The following is a 20,124-nucleotide window of genomic DNA, read 5'->3' as shown; positions in this document are numbered from 1 at the left end:
CAGACTCCAGCGTCTAGCAGCTCCCTCCCATAGTCAGCTGTTGCTGTAACACCCGTCACACACCTGCAGCTTTCAGGTGTGTATGTGTTTGTCACACCTGGTGGGTGGAGCTAATCTGCTTGAAAAACTGAACAAAGAAGGGAGAAAGTAGTGAGCAGTGTTTACTTGTTTTATTGGTTTATTTCCATCAGGACGATAAAAAGAACAAAAAAAAAAAACCAGCTGTGATGTCACAGGGTTAAGGGGTGGGGCTTCAGGTCAGCAGCAGTCTGTTTCAGCCAGTCAGAGGACGGGGGTTGGGGTGGGAGGACTGGGTGGAGCTAAACTTATATTCTGTCTGTCAGCATGTTGTCTAGCAACGCCTCTCCTCCTGACATTTAGAGGAGGCGGGCACAAGCAGGAGCCGGGGCTAAAGAACATCATCGCTCTCTGGTGTGTGGAGCTGCGTGTCGTCGGCGTCCGTCATGAAGCTGCTGTCCTGACTGTCATCCACCTCGGTCACTACAGAGACAGAGGCGAGACAGAAAGAGAGAAGACAGGTTGGACATGAGACATGTGAGGTAAGAATGACAGAAAGGTGACAGAGGCAAGGAGCAGAGGTCACCTTCGTCTTCAGGCAGGTATCTCTTATCAATGGCTTCTTTGATCTGATTATTGGCTCCTTTAGGGTCCAGATCCATGGCCCAGCTGAAGTTCATTAGAGCCAGGTGGGTCTGACCCAGCTTCTTATACACCTGTCGGGGAGAGAAAGGGTCACCCAGGTAAAAGGACAAAGCTCTGGCTGGCAACACAACCTTAGACTTCTGATATGTTTGGTTAACCCAGCTGGTGTAAAAGTGAACGGGTTTCTCTGCAGCAGGTCTTCTTGATCCACAACCAGGAACTGCTAGGACAATTATTTGATAAAATCCTGAAAGTTTATTTCTCTTGTCTCAGTTTGAAACTTTATCATTTAGTTCACAGCACAAGCAGTAAAGCCCTGTGTCAGCAGGGGGCAGCAGCACCAGCAAGACTGGAGTCTGCTATCAGAGATCATAAAGGTCGTCTGCTCCTCTTGCAAATAAACTGGCAACAGAGACGTTTTTTTCTATAATCAAGGTGGCAAGAACAAGAACACGGTTCTTTCTGGACAGGACATTTCATACTTCACTAGAAAGTCAAGTGCAGTACTCCTGGGCCGTCCCACTGCTGCATTCACCAGACTTCAAACTTCTGACCAAGCTGTTGGGACCACACAAGAAAAAGTAATGCCCTACAAAGGAGACCAGCTCTGGATTCCAGAAAATGATTTATTTTAGTCGCACGTCAGAACCATGGCTGCACAGGATGGATCATACAATACTGATCCATCCATACATTATGCTTCAAGCCTCACTGCTCCTACGAACTGCTGTCTGTAATCTTAGCCGTGACTGAGGTTCTGCGAGATCAGAGGCGGCTGATTGAACAGAACCATCTCCTACCTTTCCTATGAGGAAGTAAACCAGAGACTCTTTGGGAACAATCTGCTTCAACTCTTCCAACTCCTGAAGGGCTGCCTGCAGGGAGAGAGACAGCTCTGATTCACATGCATTGATCCAGAGAAGTATGTCTATATTAAGCAGTTCTGATCAGGTGTCTCGGTGTTGCGTGATTGGGTCCGATCACCCGTCTTTGCATCGACTGATCGGGTCTAGGTTACCTTGTACTTATCGTTGGCAAACAGGATGGAGGCTCTGTGGAACTTGCAGAGAGGGTTTTTGGGGTCGATGCCAATGGCTCTGTTTAGGGTCTCTAACGCAGCGTCAGACTTCTTCAGAGCATGCTGCACCTAAACACACACACACACACACACACACACGGAGTTACAACACAGCTGCACACAGATAGACAGGCGAGGCTAACATACGTACCACTCCGATGTGGCAGAGCAGCACGGAGCTCTGAGGGTTGATGCTCAGAGCTTTCTTGAAGTGGATTTCTGCCAAGTTGAACTTCTCCTGTTTATAGTAAATCATGCCGAGTCCATACCTAAATGCCCGCGGGCGCGCACACAAACACACGTTAACAGGTATGCTCTCTGTTTGTCTCACACCATGATTACCCCCCTCCCCGTGTGTTTCCATGGTTACAATACCAGGCATTGTAGTGTCGGTTGTTCACTCTGATGGCGTTCCTGAAGCAGGCCAGAGCTCGGTCCAACTCCTCGGTCAGAACAAACTCATGACCCAACAGAGTGTAAGCGTATGCAAAACCTGGGTCAACCTAAGGACAGACAGGTAGGTGAAAGACACATGTGGATCAGAACCACCTGAAGTTAAATCTGGCTCTACAGCAGAGCATTAGGAAGGGGAGCGGCTGTGAGGTCTTTACTCGCTCAGTTCCTCCTCTGACACCACAGTCAGAGCGAAGGTCTCAGGGGTCTCACCAGGAATTTTTACGAGCGTGGTCATAGCGTGGACGGAAGGGGGAACAGACTCAGCGCTGGCTCTACAGCCGACATAAAAACCACACGGAGGGAGCCCAGATATCAGCCAAAGGACCAATACCCCCATAAAAAATGAGCGTGTTGGCCTAATTTCAGTGTAGCGGTCCGCTACGGTGAAATGTGCTGGCGAAAACCCTGGGTCTGGTCCTGTCCGTTGGTCTTTGGATCCTGTGGGTATCCACAGACAACCTCAGTGGCTCCAGAAAACATCCTGAGGATCATCACACAGTAACTGAAAGGTCCACACAAGTGACTCTGGACTTCCTTCTTGGTCCGGTTGAACAGGTCAGCGTGAACCCCAAACATCTGGACTCTTCCATCCCCAAAGTTTTGGTCCTCTTGAAGTCAAGTACCAGGTCTTTAGTCTTGGTTGTTAAGCTGCAGATGGTTCTGGTCGGCCCAGCCTCTATCTCAGACACCTTCTGATGGGTTCAAAACTTGGAGCAGGATCTGATTGTCAGGATGAACAGTGAAATTACCAACCTGCTTACTGATGTGTTAGGAAACCCAGAACTTAGTGGGAACCTTGCTCTACAGCCAGGACCACCTGAGGTTTAGTTTTTGTTTGAAAAGTGCTGGTTGAGTTCTTACGAGCTTTATGCGATACTGAGATTCTAATCTAGAATCCATTTTGGCTTTTGTTTCTACAACAGAAGTGATCAATCACTGATTTTTTTCTTTCTTTTCCACTTTCAGCCTTCAGCCTGGTTCTGGTTTCTCTGTCTGATCACGCTCTGACTGGATCACAGAACCCCTCTGAGTCAGCTACACCCGGGTCAGGGCTGCCTCCTCCCACCTTGGCTCAGTTTGTTGGTGTGTGTTGGTTAGAGCACCCCCTGCTGGATCATAACGCAACACTCCAAACGTGAGCACACTAACTGATATGAACAGGTAACCAGGTAAATCAGCCTCACAGGTACCTGTCAGACTAACCTGTTCTCAGGTATGAACAGCTACAACCTCTGATCATCAGGCCCTGAACCCTAAAAGCACCTGAACATCGGCTCACCTGGAACAGGTGGTAACCACGGTAACGGCAGCTCACCTGGATTGCTCTCTGGAAGAACTTGATGGCGATGTCATGCTCCCTCTGCAGGCTGAAACAGTTTCCTGCGACACACCAGGCCTGAAGAGAGACATACAGTTACTTGAGCAGCCAGCTCACCTGAGCTCCCTGAGAGTTCAAGTGCGCTCCTCACCTCAGGACAGTTCTTGTCCATGTCTGTCAGGTCTTTGGCCAGCGCCGACAGGGCCACGTCCTTCTGCAGGTGCCACAGTGTGGTGGAATAAATCTCCATACCTTCCACTCGGTACGACTCGATCCTGCGCACCTCACTGAACAGTCGCTCCGCCTACAATGCACGGCACCACGGTGATCAGGTGATAAGCCATCACAGGTAGAAGAGAATCAGATCACTTTGGCTCAGGTGGACTCACCTGCATGTACTCTGCCAACTCGAAGTAGGCCCGGCCGACATGCGTGAGGACCCAGCCTGTGTTGTAATGCTGAGGAGGAAGAGACGTCAGGATGTTGATGGCCTCTCTGCAGCTGTAGGAGCACAGCGCCTGGTAGCCCCGCCCCAGTTCCCGTAGCAACGCCATCACACTGTCTGAACACAAACAGAACCGTACATGGTACCATCAGAGCTAGGGTTCTGGTTTATGTTCACCTGATGCACCAAACTGTGACACCTGAGATCTGACTAAGGTTTGGTGGTTCAGGTGAAGTTAGGTCAGATGATCATGACTCACAACCCGATCATCCCAAAGGAACCCAGGCAGCAGAGGAGCTGGTAGTACCTGCAGCGGCCCTCTGGTACTGGGGGATCCTGGTGTCTGGCAGGTTCAAACTGGGATCCAGTCTCAGGATGTCCAGACTCTCGTTCAGGTTGCTGCTGTTTGCCGTCTTTGCAGATTTACATTTGGTTTTCCGGTTAGGGATCTTTGTAGGAAACTTCATCTTTAGCTTCTTACTGTTCTCCTATAGAAACAGAACCAGCATTAGTCCACTGGGCCCGACAGGAAACAGAACAACAGTGATGTTATTTTCATGCTGGGGGAACATGATGCCTGGGTATCAAACGAACGGGTTCATGGACTCAGTGGGAGTGGGGTACCTTGGCAGTGGAGCTGGCACTGGTAAACAGTCTGGAGCTTCTTCTGGGCTGAACGTTAGGGGGACCAGACATACTGGGACTGAGAACCTGAGGAGAACCACTGAGGGACAGACAGATGGACAAGTGGGTCAGTTCTTTCTGTCTCTGAGTATCTGTTGTTTTTTTCTCTGAATCAAAACCAAACACTGAAATTTTTCAGTTTCTCACACAAACCTCAATAAAACGATTAAACAAAAGAAACAGACCGGGAGCCACGTCCCTCTCCAGGTCCCACAGCGCTGTGATTACCTGGTGTGAGGTGCTGAGGTCTGCGATTGGTTGAAGGGGATGGGAAGAACGTCTCTGCTGTTCCCGCTCTGGCTGAAGACAGATTTAGACTGACTGATCCTGGAGACAGTCTGGCAGAGAGACACAGGTGAGGTGTGGACATACTGGTAAGGTCAAACAGGTGAGTCTACCTGCTGCAACTCAGGATGTTCGATAATCTCAGAGCTGGTCTCAGGGAACTTAAGGCTCCTTCTACAGAGACCGTTTTCTGATGGAGGCTCCAAAAGTAAATAATAAATGTAGCCATTTCCACTCCTGCTAGTTCTACCAAAAGGATCTGTGTGAGGGCCACTTGGTAAGTCAGGTGAATGCATACCTTTTTGCCGGGAGCTGTTGTTTGTGTTTCCATTGTAGCTGAATAGTTCTGGAGATAGGTGGGATCTCCAGGGCTGGGCTCCAGGGGCAGGATGCCAAAACTGTACAGAGACATTATGAAAGAGATCAACCCTGGGTAAAGGATGATGCTAAAGGAGAAGAGCTAAAAAATGCTAGGCAGATGCCAAAACATCTCAGGGAGGAGCTAAAAGGGGAGGAGCTTGAACATGTCAGGGAGGAGTTAAAGGGGAGGAGCTATGAGCTGGTCACTTGCTTGTTTTTAAGCAGTGAAGTGCATCAACAGGTGAGATTACCTGGGCGTCAGGGGGCTGAGGGCTGTAGGACCCCCCAGTAAACTCCGCCCACTCTTGGGTTTGTTCTGTTTAGCAAGCAAAGTCCCAGCTGATGCCATGGAAACGGTGTTGCCCAATAGCGAGCCAGTCTCCGGGGAGATGAGGGAGGAATCGATGTATGAAACTGACAAATCAGACGTCAGCTTTCCGTTTGAGGATTCCAGATTCAGACGATTCAACTCCTGAAGGACAGGAACAGCTTCAGGAAAACTGTAATCTGATTACTGACCTGATGACATAGTTCAGTATGAGTACTCTGATTAACTGACCCAAATGTAATCTGATTAGCTATCCACAAATAATGCGATTACTGTAATCTGATTAGATACTTCAGAATGGGTAACCATGTAATTAATGTGTTTTAGGTACCAGTGTGTCCTGCGGCGTTTCCATCAGTGCCGTATCGAGGCGGTGAGATGGGTTCTGGGCGGGGCTTATGTGTGGAGGGGGCGGGAATAAAGAGGAGTTCTGCAAAGCTGACAACCTGAACACTTGATCTGGATCCGGCTTCTCTCCTGGAACAAAGTCATTAATTTATTAATTCATTTATTTAATCATTTATTCAGTAATAAACTGTTTCTGAAGTCACGTGATCATGAGACACAAGTGTGTGTGTGTGTGTGTGTGTGTAAGGGTGTGCTTGCGTTACCTAGGTGACAAAGATTCTGAAACGGCGACCAGAGAAACGGGTTGAGGGTTAAACTCCTCTGAAAGCACTCGGCACCTTTAGCAGCTCGGTCCGTCTTACTGCTCAGAAACACAGAACAGGAATCAGCAGCTGGAACCCCCCACCGACCAGTAATACACTGGGAGCACTGGCTGCCTACCAGTAAATGTGTCCCAGTAACGACAACGTGAAGGAGGCGGAGTCTCCAAACTCGATGATGATGTCATCCTGACTCTTTTGTTTGTTCAGGACCCCACCAATCAGAACCTGTTCTCCCTCAGCAAGCCTGAGACACAGACAGGCAGAGGCGAGGGTGGGTCAAGAGACAGAGGGCTAGCTGGAGAGTCAGATCAGGCTTTCCCTGTTTCTAGTTTGATTATAATACACAATCTAACCCTCTGTGTGTGTGTGTGTGTGTGTGTGTGTGTGTGTGTGTGTTCTTACTTGCCAAGTTCCACACAGCACTTTGCCAGCAGGAATCGAACCTGTGGCGTGGAGCAGCTGTGAGCCTTCAGTAGTCGGTAAGCTTTATAAGGTTTCCCAGAGCGGTAATAACACGTAGCCAACAGGTAGAGGGCCTCCTCTGAACGCACTGAGAAAGAGAGACAGGTAAACAGACAGACGGGTAAACAGACAGACAGTCAGACGGGTAAACAGACAGACGGGTAAACAGACAGACAGGTAAACAGACAGACAGTCAGACGGGTAAACAGACAGACGGGTAAACAGACAGACGGGTAAACAGACAGACGGGTAAACAGACAGACAGGTAAACAGACAGACAGTCAGACGGGTAAACAGACAGACGGGTAAACAGACAGACGGGTAAACAGACAGACGGGTAAACAGACAGACAGGTAAACAGACAGACAGTCAGACGGGTAAACAGACAGACGGGTAAACAGACAGACGGGTAAACAGACAGACGGGTAAACAGACAGACAGTCAGACGGGTAAACAGACAAACGGGTAAACAGTCAGACAGGTAAACAGACAGACGGGTAAACAGACAGACGGGTAAACAGACAGACGGGTAAACAGACAGACGGGTAAACAGACAGACAGTCAGACGGGTAAACAGACAGACGGGTAAACAGACAGACAGTCAGACAGGTAAACAGTCAGACGGGTAAACAGACAGATGGGTAAACAGACAGACAGTCAGACGGGTAAACAGACAGACAGTCAGACGGGTAAACAGTCAGACGGGTAAACAGACAGATGGGTAAACAGACAGACAGTCAGACGGGTAAACAGACAGACAGTCAGATGGGTAAACAGACAGACAGTCAGACGGGTAAACAGACAGACGGGTAAACAGTCAGACAGGTAAACAGACAGACGGGTAAACAGACAGACGGGTAAACAGACAGACGGGTAAACAGACAGACAGTCAGACGGGTTTTACCTTCAGCGTAGAGTCTCTCAGCAAGGAAAACAGCATCCAGGTAGGCATAGTGGTTGAGAGCCTGCCACACTGCGGCCTGAACAGAGGCAGAACCAGAACCAGAAGACCCATCAGAATAAAAAGAATAAATTCTTATTGTCCAGAGTGGAAAATTGCCTTTGGCTCACCCACACAAGACAAACAGACAAAAAATTAGGAGCAGACACAAACATCAGTCAGTCAGTCATTTTCTACCACTTATTCCATAGTGGGTCGCGGGGGAGCTGGTGCCTATCTCCAGCAGTCTATGGGCAAGAGGCAGGGTACACCCTGGACAGGTTGCCAGTCCATCACAGGGCAACACACATACAACCAAGCAAACACTCATTCATACACCTAAGGGCAAACAAATATGAGGAATAAAAATCTAAATATTATGCAGTCATAACAGTTCATTTAGTTCATGTGAATTAAGAAAACCAATAGTACTTTCTGAACAAACCTTTGGAGACACCATACACAATAAGGTTTTTTTAACCCAATTTTACCCCCTATTCCCAGTCTCAGTTGGTCCAAAAATCTGAGCGGATCACAGACCCAACTACAAGCGCATGTTGCTGACAGCCTGTCTCCAGGTGCTACGTAGATATCTTAAATTCTGTTTGGGTCATATTTTTCAGTCCATTCAGTTTTTTCTATCCTCTTTCACATTTGTTGAACTGTTACATCACAGTATTTGCTCCAGACCTCCTAAACAAGGTCATGGACTTCCATTTTTGCATGTCCACCTTTTTTTATGTAGTCTAAGCTCAAATACGCCGAAGCTACTACAGATGAGTCTAAATGTTCGGTTTTTGGGTGTATTAACACACACAATTCATTACACCGTCCCCCAGCATCAGAACATCTTCAAAGTACCAGAAATAAACCAAACATTCGAATAATGAACATAAGAATGACGGGACTTAATTTAACCAACTGACATTTCTGCAGAAAATATTTTCCACATAGAATTGACCCATTTATCATAAAATACTAATGTTTATTTGTGCGATCCAGGCAGTTTGACAGTTTCCACCACAGTTTGATTTCCTCGGTTTGCTTTAGATGGTCTGATAAATCCTGTTGGCTGTGATCCATGAGCAGGTCCAGTGGTTCAGTGTGTGATTCTGACTAACAAGCACCAGTCTGTTACTGTCCCCATCTTTAGAAAGAGGAACTCTGCAGAGCATCTGGATACATTCATTTCTAGCTCTCATTTGTGTTTGATAGAAGGCTTCACCAGACGGGTCGGTTTTCTGTAACAGACCAACTAAAGACGTGACGTTTGCATTCTTGGTCTAATTGGTGGTACAGTCATTGAGAGTAACTTCCTCTGTAAATAAGGAAAAAAGCAGAGGTAAAAGGACAGTACCCTGAGGACAGCCTGTGCTTGAAATGACCACATCTAACAAGGATTCAAAAACACAGACCTTCCACACAATCAAGCGCCAGTGAACATTAAGGTGAACCAGCCTCTGATGGTACAGCTTTACAGAATTAAAGGCTGCTCTAAAGTCGACAAATAAGACCCTAAAACAGGGACAACTCAAAAAAATTTGAACACTTTTGTCTCTAATTTCATGAAATCAAACTCATCCATTATACAGATTCATTAAACAAAGAGTGAAATATTTCTGGTAATGTTGATGACTCTGGTTTACAGATAATGAAAATTAAGTGTCTCAGTAAATTGGAATATTACACAATACCAATTAAAACACCGTATTATGGCTTACACAATGATGACTGGACAGATGTCCAGACACCCTCCACAAGGAGGGGAGCCCACAAAAGGTCTTTGCTAAAGAAGCTGGTTGTTCACAGAGAAGTGTATCCAAGAATATTCATAGAACGTTGAGTGGAAGGAAAAAGTGTGGTATTTTTACCACAGGTGTTGCAAAAGGTGCAACAGGGATAAGAGAGGATTGTCAAGTAAAATCAATTCAAGACTTTGGGCAGCTTCACAAGGAGCGGACTGAGGCTGGAATCAGCACATCCAGAACCACTACGCATGGACGGATCCTACACATGGGCTACAGGTGTCTTCCCTGGGCTTAGGAGAACCAGAACTGGACTGTTGTTCTTTTCATATGAAGGTAAATTCTGCATTTCATTTGGAAATCAAGGTCCCAGAGTTTGGAGGAAGAGTATAGAGGAACACAATCTATGTTCCTTGAAGTCCAGTGGGAAGTTTCTACTTTCAGTGATGATTTGGGGTGCCTTGTCTTCTGCTGGTTCTGGTCCACTGGGATTTCTGCAGTCCACTGTCCACACAACCATCTACCAGGACGTTTTAGAGCACTTCGTGCTCTCTTCTGTTGACAAGCTTTATGAGGATGCTGATTTAATTTTCAGCAGAACTTGTTACTGACCCACTCTGCTAAAGGTACCAAAAGCTGGTCCAATGACCATGGTGTTACTGCGTTTGATTGGCCAACAACCTGCCTGAACCTCATAGAGATTCTATTGTCAAGAGGAAGATGAGAGACACCAGAACCAACAAGGCAGATGACCTGAAGACCACTGTCAAAGCAACCTGGACTTCCTAAACACCTCAGCAGAACCACAGGCTGATCTCCTCCATGATACGCCGCATTGATGCAGTAATTCATGCAAAAGGAGCCCAGACCCAGAACTGACTGCATAGAACAGAACAAACATTTCAGAAGCCTGAGATTTTCGTTTTAAATATCCTTTTTATTGATCTGATGTAATATTCTGATGTTCTCAGACTCTGAATGTTGGTTTTTTCCTCTGCAAACCAGAAACACCAAAATTATAAGAAATAAAGCCTAGAAATATTTCACACTATGTGTAATAAATCTATTTGATATCTGAGTTTCACTTTCTGAAACAAGGGACAGAAAATACTGAACATTTTCAGGATATTCACATTTTTAGAGATGTAGCTGTATATCCTTCAGGAATCTTGATCTGCTATGAGACAGTCAAGCAGGACCAACACACGATATGCAAACCGCAGTGGATCTAACACACTGGTCACTGTGGGAGTCAGAAGGTCAACCAAATCTCTCTCCATGGTTTTACTCCACACTGAGACACGAGCAGCAGGTCCCAGGTCTCCTCGGGTTCTTCTTGGGATGAAAGAACCTTCAATCATTTCTTTGACAACTAGGGACAGGAGATGTAGGATTAAACATGATGTCTTGTGGCTATTCCCATAACTAACGTGATGTTAAAAGTATCTTTTTGCTACACATCAGTGACTGACTGCAGTTACTGGTGTATACAGTTACAGTTAGAGGGTTTCAAACACAATGAAAATGACTCGCTATCAATCTTCAGCACTTCGCTTGCATTAAGTGATGTAAAAATATAATGTACTGCACTGTCAGTTCCAACCATCAGTTTTTGGAGTAATAAGGACATGACCAATTTATCGCTAACCCAATAACATCCCCCCATCCAAGGGGCCATTACCAGACTGATCAAGACAAGCTGCTGTTCACACAAAAATGATTTAAAAACCAAACCATTATTATTAAACAATCAATATTATTGTCCGCCTGAGGAGGACACTGTCAGTCCAAACCCAGCAAACCTCTGAGTATGTAGGAACCGTAAACCCGTCTAAACGCAGCTCAGGTGATTTCATACCTGCTTTCACAGCCGCTGATCTAAAGTCATTTTATATGAGCTCCATAATAAACATCCTCCATCAACAGGAACTCATCTGGTAAAAAATAAAAATCAACTGGTCCTCGCCACAGTGGCTCACACCCAGAAGGGAACTGAAGGCAGAACACAGGAACGCAGAACCAAGCGACATGAAACGACAGAAGAACAAAACCAGACGCAAATGATAACTGGACCTGAGAGTTCCCGAGAGGTTTACTGCCATGGACTGAAACTGGATAAATCAAATGAACCAGAGCGATAAACGGGTCAGAGCCCTGTGTGAGAATCATCATGATAAATCTTTGGTTTTCCTCTGCAGGAGAACCACACTGGGGTCACCCTGAGAGCAGCAGAACCTTCAGTTCTGATTAACCCACTAGTTTGCTCACAGCTGGAGGACACTGGGTTGGGATCTTTATGGTCCTGGTTTCACCTCTGTGTTCTGTCTGAGGTCTGTGACTATTGTCACAAGAATGGATTGAAGTTTCTAGATCTCAGACCTTCAAGATCTGGAACTTCATTGAACACATTCTATCAGAAGGTTCTTCCACAAGATCATGTTCACGATAAAAGGATCCCCTCTTGCTGATTTCAGCCCAGACTGTGGCGTTTCTCTTAGAAAATATATACAGGTCCTTCTCAAAATATTAGCATATTGTGATAAAGTTCATTATTTTCCATAATGTCATGATGAAAATTTAACATTCATATATTTTAGATTCATTGCACACTAACTGAAATATTTCAGGTCTTTTATTGTCTTAATACAGATGATTTTGGCATACAGCTCATGAAAACCCAAAATTCCTATCTCACAAAATTAGCATATTTCATCCGACCAATAAAAGAAAAGTGTTTTTAATACAAAAAACATCAACCTTCAAATAATCATGTACAGTTATGCACTCAATACTTGGTCGGGAATCCTTTGGCAGAAATGACTGCTTCAATGCGGCGTGGCATGGAGGCAATCAGCCTGTGGCACTGCTGAGGTCTTATGGAGGCCCAGGATGCTTCGATAGCGGCCTTTAGCTCATCCAGAGTGTTGGGTCTTGAGTCTCTCAACGTTCTCTTCACAATATCCCACAGATTCTCTATGGGGTTCAGGTCAGGAGAGTTGGCGGGCCAATTGAGCACAGTGATACCATGGTCAGTAAACCATTTACCAGTGGTTTTGGCAATGTGAGCAGGTGCCAGGTCGTGCTGAAAAATGAAATCTTCATCTCCATAAAGCTTTTCAGCAGATGGAAGCATGAAGTGCTCCAAAATCTCCTGATAGCTAGCTGCATTGACCCTGCCCTTGATAAAACACAGTGGACCAACACCAGCAGCTGACACGGCACCCCAGACCATCACTGACTGTGGGTACTTGACACTGGACTTCTGGCATTTTGGCATTTCCTTCTTCCCAGTCTTCCTCCAGACTCTGGCACCTTGATTTCCAAATGACATGCAGAATTTGCTTTCATCCGAAAAAAGTACTTTGGACCACTGAGCAACAGTCCAGTGCTGCTTCTCTGTAGCCCAGGTCTGGGGAATGCGGCACCTGTAGCCCATTTCCTGCACACGCCTGTGCACGGTGGCTCTGGATGTTTCTACTCCAGACTCAGTCCACTGCTTCCGCAGGTCCCCCAAGGTCTGGAATCGGCCCTTCTCCACAATCTTCCTCAGGGTCCGGTCACCTCTTCTCGTTGTGCAGCGTTTTCTGCCACACTTTTTCCTTCCCACAGACTTCCCACTGAGGTGCCTTGATACAGCACTCTGGGAACAGCTTATTCGTTCAGAAATTTCTTTCTGTGTCTTACCCTCTTGCTTGAGGGTGTCAATAGTGGCCTTCTGGACAGCAGTCAGGTCGGCAGTCTTACCCATGATTGGGGTTTTGAGTGATGAACCAGGCTGGGAGTTTTAAAGGCCTCAGGAATCTTTTGCAGGTGTTTAGAGTTAACTCGTTGATTCAGATGATTAGGTTCATAGCTCGTTTAGAGACCCTTTTAATGATATGCTAATTTTGTGAGATAGGAATTTTGGGTTTTCATGAGCTGTTTGCCAAAATCATCCGTATTAAGACAATAAAAGACCTGAAATATTTCAGTTAGTGTGCAATGAATCTAAAATATGTTAAATTTTCATCATGACATTATGGAAAATAATGAAATTTATCACAATATGCTAATATTTTGAGAAGGACCTGTATATATCACTCCCAGTTAGCCCAGGCACCCCAAGCTCACAGGAAGCTGGTTCGTGGTGAGACATCCACACCAGAACATCTCCTGAACAAAAGGGAACAATAATAATCTTGACTTTATTCTTCTCACAATGGAGAAATCATCCTCTGCATTTAACCCATCCCTCAGGGAGCAGTGGGCTGCCATTGTGTGGCGCCCAGGAAGCATTCAGATTGACACCTTGTTGTTTACTGATTAAACTCATCCGTTTGTGAGTTTACCATAAACATCATGTTCTTTAGAAACACTCCCACAGGCTGTTCTCCAGAACCTGACCTCACTGTAGGTAAATAGCACTGACTGTTTCACTGATCTCTCGTTGTTGATTCGGAATAAACTCGTTTATTTGTTGTTCACCATAAACAACTTGTTCAGCAGCAACACTCACACGGATCAGTGGCTGCTGTGTAACCAGCACACCTGTCCAGGTGATTGTCAACAGTTTCAGCTAGCTGGCGTTAGCTGCAGCAGCTAACCAGATGCTGGCTAGTTCGGTTGTGTGCGGAGGAACTGGCCTCAGACTGGACCTAGGGTACAGAAGGGTCTGCCTCAGAAAAACAGAACCGCGTGTGCAACAGAGTTCCCGGCTAGACCTGCGACATGAAGCCGGCTAGAGGAAGCTTAGACCCGGTAGTGGCAAGCTAACAGTTAGCTCTGCAGGGCTAGCCAGGATGATGTTCAGAACTCCCTTTAAAATGTGCAAGATTATGTAAATTTAGCACATAAACCGAATAAGATCAATATTATAACTTAATGTATAAAAGACAGTGGATCTGCTGATAAGTTCTGCTAAAACACATTTCATCAAACAGTCAGATTCTTGTCAAAGTCTGGATTTAAAAACTAGTTTCTGATTCTGATGCTTCCAGAACTGAAACACTCAACCTCTACCAGCTTGATGTTTCACAGCACCAATATATTCAGAATATTTCCTGGTATTTTTAAAGAAAAACACTAAACAAAACTGAAATCTGGGCCGAATAAAAATTGAAAACCATCCCTGTTAGGAAAGGTCACAGGATCCACTCCAGTCTAGGGATTTCTTTCCTGTCCCCAATGAACATCTTTATAGGACATTTTAAAAAAGAAGTCTGGCTGGATCCTCTGGGTCAGTTAACACAGAACATGTGGTTACAGGATCGGTTCGGGTGTAACCCTGGACTGACGGCTGCCTGACCGCTGATGGAGCCGAACTATGTGGACATGAACAGGTGAAACAACCAGAAAAGCTCCGGGCCGAGCCGCGGCCTGGTGCGGGGAGAAGCTCTCCGAGCGCGGACTGAAGCAGCCACTGAGGCCGGCTTCAGAACTCTGCCCTCCCGGGTCATGACAGCACTGGAACACAGTGTTCCTACCTGGACAGGTTCCTGCAGCACCGTCATTCCGCTTCCACACGCCGTTTATCGGCTCCGTTCGTCCGTTTCTTTCTTCACTTCACTCTTTGGAGGAGCTCCTGCCGAACATTTGAATGTACCGACCGTTACCTGCCGATTACAACCGAAGAATCCCGAGAAGACGCGAAACTGAGACAAACAGTTCATTGCGCCTCCTGCTGGAAAATGAGATTATACGAGTATTAAATCTGTGTTGTCGCCCTCTGGTGGTTCGTTCTGTTTACTCAATTCATGGTTTTTGATGTTCTCTCCCTACTTACTGGTTTTGATGGTGAAAAACCAGTTTGAATATACCCTGTGTTACTGGTTGCATATGGATAGCCGTTTCATTCTAAATAAAATAAATAAATAAATACTGCTACTGATAAATTATTAATGAATATTCCATGAAATAAATAAATATCCCCATGAAATAAAACAAAATAATTATGTTAAAAGAAATGGTCATCTTATTTTATTTAATTCATTCCAAGATTTATTTAATTTACTTAAAGATTTATTTATTTATTTATTTCATAATGCAGTTTTATTTTGTGACACTTTTATTTTGTAAAGCTACTTTACGTATTCCAGTTACTTTTACTTTTAACCCCGTTTTTCATCTTAAGCTCTTTTTATTTCATATTCTTATATTCAAATGAGGGGACTGAGTTTTATCTGTGGGGCGGCGCTGGGACAGCAGGGCCGAGCTCAATTTGGCAGTGGCCGGCAGTAGCATGCCGCTACCTGCCAGAAGACAGCATGCCGGAGGGAGCCAGGGGGTTCTGCGAGGATGCCAGAAGGTGCCAGACCGGCCATAAAAGCCTGCCACGGTGGTTGCCGCTGTGTTTGTGGAAACCAATGCTGATTATCGGCAAACAGGATGTCATTATTGTTATAGCCTGTTGCTTTTAAATGATGATGCCTTTATTGGTTTTTATTTAATAAACAGATGGAAAATAAATACCACTATGTGTATATATGAATGACGTGTTGAAAGGATGACGTGTCTCTGACTGTCGTTTCGGCCTACGGGCCGAGCGGTGCGGAGTACCCGGCCTTCTTGGTGTACCTGTCGGGGGTCGGTCGGGCTTGGCCCGGCTGGGTCCCGCGAGGAGCAACCTGGCCTCCAGGCGCTCTCCGGCGAGTCCCGACCCCAGGCCTTGCTCCAGGGTGGGACCCCAGCTCCGCCGTACCGGGCGACGTCACGTGCCTCGATGTACTACTCCTCATGAAGGATTCTTAAGTTCCTGATTTTTGTAAATTATTTTGTTGTTTTTAAGATAGATCGGATTCACACATCCACTCAGACTCAAAGAAAACAACAGGAGATCAATGCAACACAGAAAACATTTTATTTTACACGCGAATGCTCTGACATCACTTCCTGTTCCCCAACATCTCAACTGGAACAACACACCAGCAAGCAGAACCTATGCTAATATAAGGGGCGGGGGCTTCATCAGGGAGGGGAGGAGCTACAGAGTGCAGTTAGCCTCTGGAGAGAGTCGACACTTTGCCACAGTCAGGTAAGTCTCCACCTGCAAAGACAGTCATCATTTCCTCATTGCTATCGTCATAGTATCATCGTTACACCATCATGACATCATCATGACTTCGCCCATTTCCTTTCTCACCTTGTGCATGTCTTTTTTGAAGCAAGCCAGCAGTTCATAGGTTTTCCGCTGGGACTCGTCATCGTCCAGATTCTGATAATAATTTTCGTAGGGCACAAACTGAAAGTTCGAGTTGTCTGTAATGATCTCTGATGGGTCCTGATTGGCCTGCAAGGTCAGGTGGTCAGTTTCTTAGGTAACAGGTTCTCAGAGTGACAGTAAAGATTCAGTTAGTGTGTGTTCTTACCCTGATGAGCAGCAGGATTCCTGTCTTCAGTTCAGACAGTCTGGGAAGGATCTGGTTCCTCGGTGCAGAACCTCCAGAAAGAGAATGACTAGCAGACTCCCAGGATTCCACCAAGCGATAGGAGATCGACAACAGGTTCAGAACCTGGAACCAATCAATGCAAAGGTGATCAAGAATAGCTTCAGAACCTAGAACTTCTCAATTACCAGTAACTTCAGAACCTAGAACTGTTTCACCGTCAGGAGATAAACAACTGCTTCAGATCCTAGAACCCATTGACTTACTTGAGGAAGACACCAGCTTCAGAACCTTATTCTTTTTCAGTGTTCAGAGGCAATGTCTCCATGTTCCTGTTCTGAAATTACTTATTAAATAAAGTTGGGTTGATTGCTTCTCCTCATGGTTGTTTTTGGTTCCAGAGACCTAGATCTAATGTAATTCTTTCTTTTCCGGAATCAAATAAATCTGTAAAATGCCTTCAGTTGATCCAAAATTCTCCAACGAGTCAGAATTGTTCTGACGAGAATTAAAAGGAGCAATCATATTTCTCCAATTTTCTAATCTCTTCATTGGATTCCTGTTAAATCCAGAACAGAAAAATAAAAACCCTCAGTAATAAATAACAATCAAGCTCCATCATACATCAGGCTCCTTTCCTGTGGAACCAGCAGACTCACTGTCTGCTTTCCTTTTTGATAAAGCTTATAGTGGGAGTGGCTTAGGGTTTCCTGAGCTTTCTCTGTGGCTTTGCTGCTATAGGTTTAGGCTGCTGGAGGACATAATGACCACTTCCCCTCACTCTGCTCTGTATTTATATACATAAACTGTTATAACTGCGATATGCTTCATATAACAACTTCATTGTGTTTCTAAGCCAGCTGACTTCCACGTTTTTGATGCAGTTCTTAAAAATTGCACAACGAAGTACTGCGTGGTACTGTGTAGTATTCTGCTGAATAGGGTGGTACTACCCTGTAGTAAAATGTAGTACTTTATAGTTCTGTGTAGTAGTGTGTAGTACTGTAATGTGTACTGACGGAGCTGCGTTGTGTCTCGTGCTTGTCAATGGGGCTGATGATGTAATCCGAGTTGCAGAAATCCTGCAGGAAGATCTTGTTGAGCTGCCGCTGCTCCTCCATCTGCAGAGAACTCTCCTGATACACAGAAGTACACAGAAGTACTCATCAGTTGCAGCCATAAACACTGTTATTGTAGCTGAGGTTGAGGTATTGAGGTTTTGGTCCTTCAGACCTTCTGTAGACTCACAAATTCAGAGAAGATCCTCTGAGAGAGGAGGTGAAGGTGCTGGACTCTGCTGACGGCAATGGAGAACAGACGCTGGTTGTCTGCGTTAGGCTGAGACGAGACGCCCAGACACATGACTGACAGCAGGAGGATGGCTGGGAGACACAGGTGAGACAGGTGAGCCATTACCTCTTAAGGTCACATCAGCAGCATCAGTCTAACAGACACCTGAGTTTCTGTGGTAGCCTGATATGTTTCATGTTTAAAGTCAGTCAGAAACATCTGAGATCTTGAGGTCTTACCTCTGTCCATGGCTGATGTGGGATCAGTTGTGGTTCCGATTCTGGATAATCTGATCTCAGTTGGGCTGCTGGGTGTCCTGATGTTCCAGCTCAGAGTTTTCAGGTTTTATAGCTGAAAGTTTGATGTTTAAATTCATGACCAGAAACATGAAGCGAACAAACAGGCGTGCGTTCATCTCATTAACATGGACGCCTTCCAGCGATCCTCATGCAGCATTAAAACCCGCCGGGTTTGAGCTGGAAACTGACGCAGACATCATGTTCCAAATGTTCAGAGCTTGGTACACCAGCTTTATTATAGCAGAAAAAAAACCTCAAACCTAAAGGTACTAGACCATAAAGTTCTCTTAAAAATTAAATAATCAACTGCATTGCATAAAACTGAAGAATAAAACAAACGGACACGGTAAAAAATGATGCAATAAAAAGATTTAGTTCTTTTTCATTTATTTTTCTTGATCATATCACACGGTACAGAGCACAAACTTCCAATAAGGTTATTGGTATAGCAACATTCGTACGCAGGGTATTTCAATGTTTTTCACAGAAAGAACAAAGGAACCAGGAAACAAACACACCCGATGAATGAAAAAGACCATCTAGAGACATAAAAAAAATCAAAACATGAGACATCACATTTTAACAAAACTTAATATGACAAAAGGTAAGCAAATAAAAAGCTAAAATATGGTATAAATGATAAAGCAACCGCTGACCTAATGTAATGTTTTCAGTTCTGATTTCAAAGAGCCAACAGTTTCTTCACATCTCTGGTTTTCAGGCAATTTGTTCCAGAGCTGAGGAGCATAGAAACAATACCCTGCTTTCCCTCGCTTAGGCTCCTTCCTGGGAACACAGAGTAATGAGGTCTGTGATGACCAGAGGGGTCTACATGCTTTTTACCTGAGCAGGGACTCTGAAATGTATTTAGACCATTCAGTGCTGTAAAGACCATTACCAAGATTTAAAACTCTGTCCTTTTCTTGCTGTCGATCAGGACTCTGACAGCAGCATTCTGGATGAGCTTCAGCTGACTGTGTTTCACAGAACCCTGTATAGAAACCTTTACATTAATCTAACCTACTGGAAATAAATGCATGCATCATACATTCTGTGTCCTGCTTGAATGAGAAACCTTTATTTTGAAAAATGTAAGGTAGTTGTAGCGTGATTTATTGCTAGACTTTAAGTAGATGTTAAAGTTCAGGTCCGACCTCATGGTCAACACCATGGAGCCTGGCTCAAGGTTGATTTCTAAGCTTTCATCTTAGGACCAAAAACAAGGATTTCTGCCTTTTCTCCCTATGAGGAAATTCTGACCGATCCATTGGTGACACTAACTCAGTGACTGTAGTGGACTGTGTGCCCTTGGAGACTGTGGAGACTGTGAAAATTACCTTGGAAACTCTTTCTGTGTCACATGGTGACACATGGTGACTGTTCAGTAGCTGTTGTCGAGTTAGTTTCCACCCATTTCTGTCTAAGACAAATGTAAGAAAATCTCCATTCATCCAGTATTTGCTAAACACAAATGATACAAGGAGACACACGGTCATTGATACCCATTAGCCTGGCCTAGTAACCTCTCTTTTACAGCTATAGAAGGTCCAGAGATACATAACTTTCTGTTCCCTGTAATTCACAAACAATCATTCCAGGCATCGCAGTAAAGTCAAACTCCAGTCTTAGATTTTAAGTAAGCAAGTAAGTAGAATTTTATTTTTATAGCACCTTTCACAGATAAAATCACAAAGTGCTTCAGCGCTTCACCAAAACAAGAAAAACACATCAAATATAAC

The 20,124-nt window shown here is 45.1% G+C and overlaps 2 protein-coding genes across 3 annotated transcripts; both read right to left on the bottom strand.

Annotated features, from left to right (window-relative positions):
- Positions 1-155: 155 nt before the first annotated feature.
- LOC124863581 (cell division cycle protein 27 homolog) lies at positions 156-15,082 on the bottom strand. The gene is made up of 20 exons (XM_047358027.1): positions 14,898-15,082; positions 7,655-7,730; positions 6,691-6,838; positions 6,407-6,532; positions 6,229-6,326; positions 5,949-6,094; positions 5,541-5,761; positions 5,228-5,327; positions 4,873-4,982; positions 4,585-4,684; positions 4,268-4,448; positions 3,905-4,077; positions 3,667-3,819; positions 3,513-3,593; positions 2,117-2,244; positions 1,893-2,010; positions 1,682-1,810; positions 1,464-1,538; positions 605-734; positions 156-501 (listed from the first exon to the last, which is right to left on the bottom strand). The coding sequence occupies exons 1-20, from the start codon at positions 14,922-14,924 to the stop codon at positions 410-412; spliced, it is 2,412 nt and encodes an 803-aa protein (XP_047213983.1). The 5' UTR covers positions 14,925-15,082; the 3' UTR covers positions 156-409.
- Positions 15,083-16,247: 1,165 nt separating this feature from the next.
- LOC124862327 (somatotropin-like) lies at positions 16,248-18,440 on the bottom strand. Of its 2 annotated transcripts, XM_047356175.1 has the most exons (6): positions 18,326-18,440; positions 18,045-18,178; positions 17,816-17,932; positions 16,779-16,922; positions 16,553-16,699; positions 16,248-16,456 (listed from the first exon to the last, which is right to left on the bottom strand). In XM_047356175.1, exons 1-6 carry the CDS (start codon positions 18,333-18,335, stop codon positions 16,394-16,396), a joined length of 615 nt encoding a protein of 204 aa, XP_047212131.1. In that variant the 5' UTR covers positions 18,336-18,440; the 3' UTR covers positions 16,248-16,393. The 2 variants fall into 2 exon arrangements, with proteins under 2 accessions (XP_047212131.1, XP_047212130.1); XM_047356174.1 differs by lacking the exon at positions 18,326-18,440 and having other exon boundaries at positions 18,045-18,209.
- Positions 18,441-20,124: the final 1,684 nt, after the last annotated feature.

The sequence above is a fragment of the Girardinichthys multiradiatus genome, chromosome X (assembly GCF_021462225.1).
Source record: "Girardinichthys multiradiatus isolate DD_20200921_A chromosome X, DD_fGirMul_XY1, whole genome shotgun sequence".
NCBI classification, from domain to species: domain Eukaryota; kingdom Metazoa; phylum Chordata; class Actinopteri; order Cyprinodontiformes; family Goodeidae; genus Girardinichthys; species Girardinichthys multiradiatus.
Note: the sequence above shows the minus strand (reverse complement) of the source record. Positions and strands in the feature narration are given on the sequence as shown.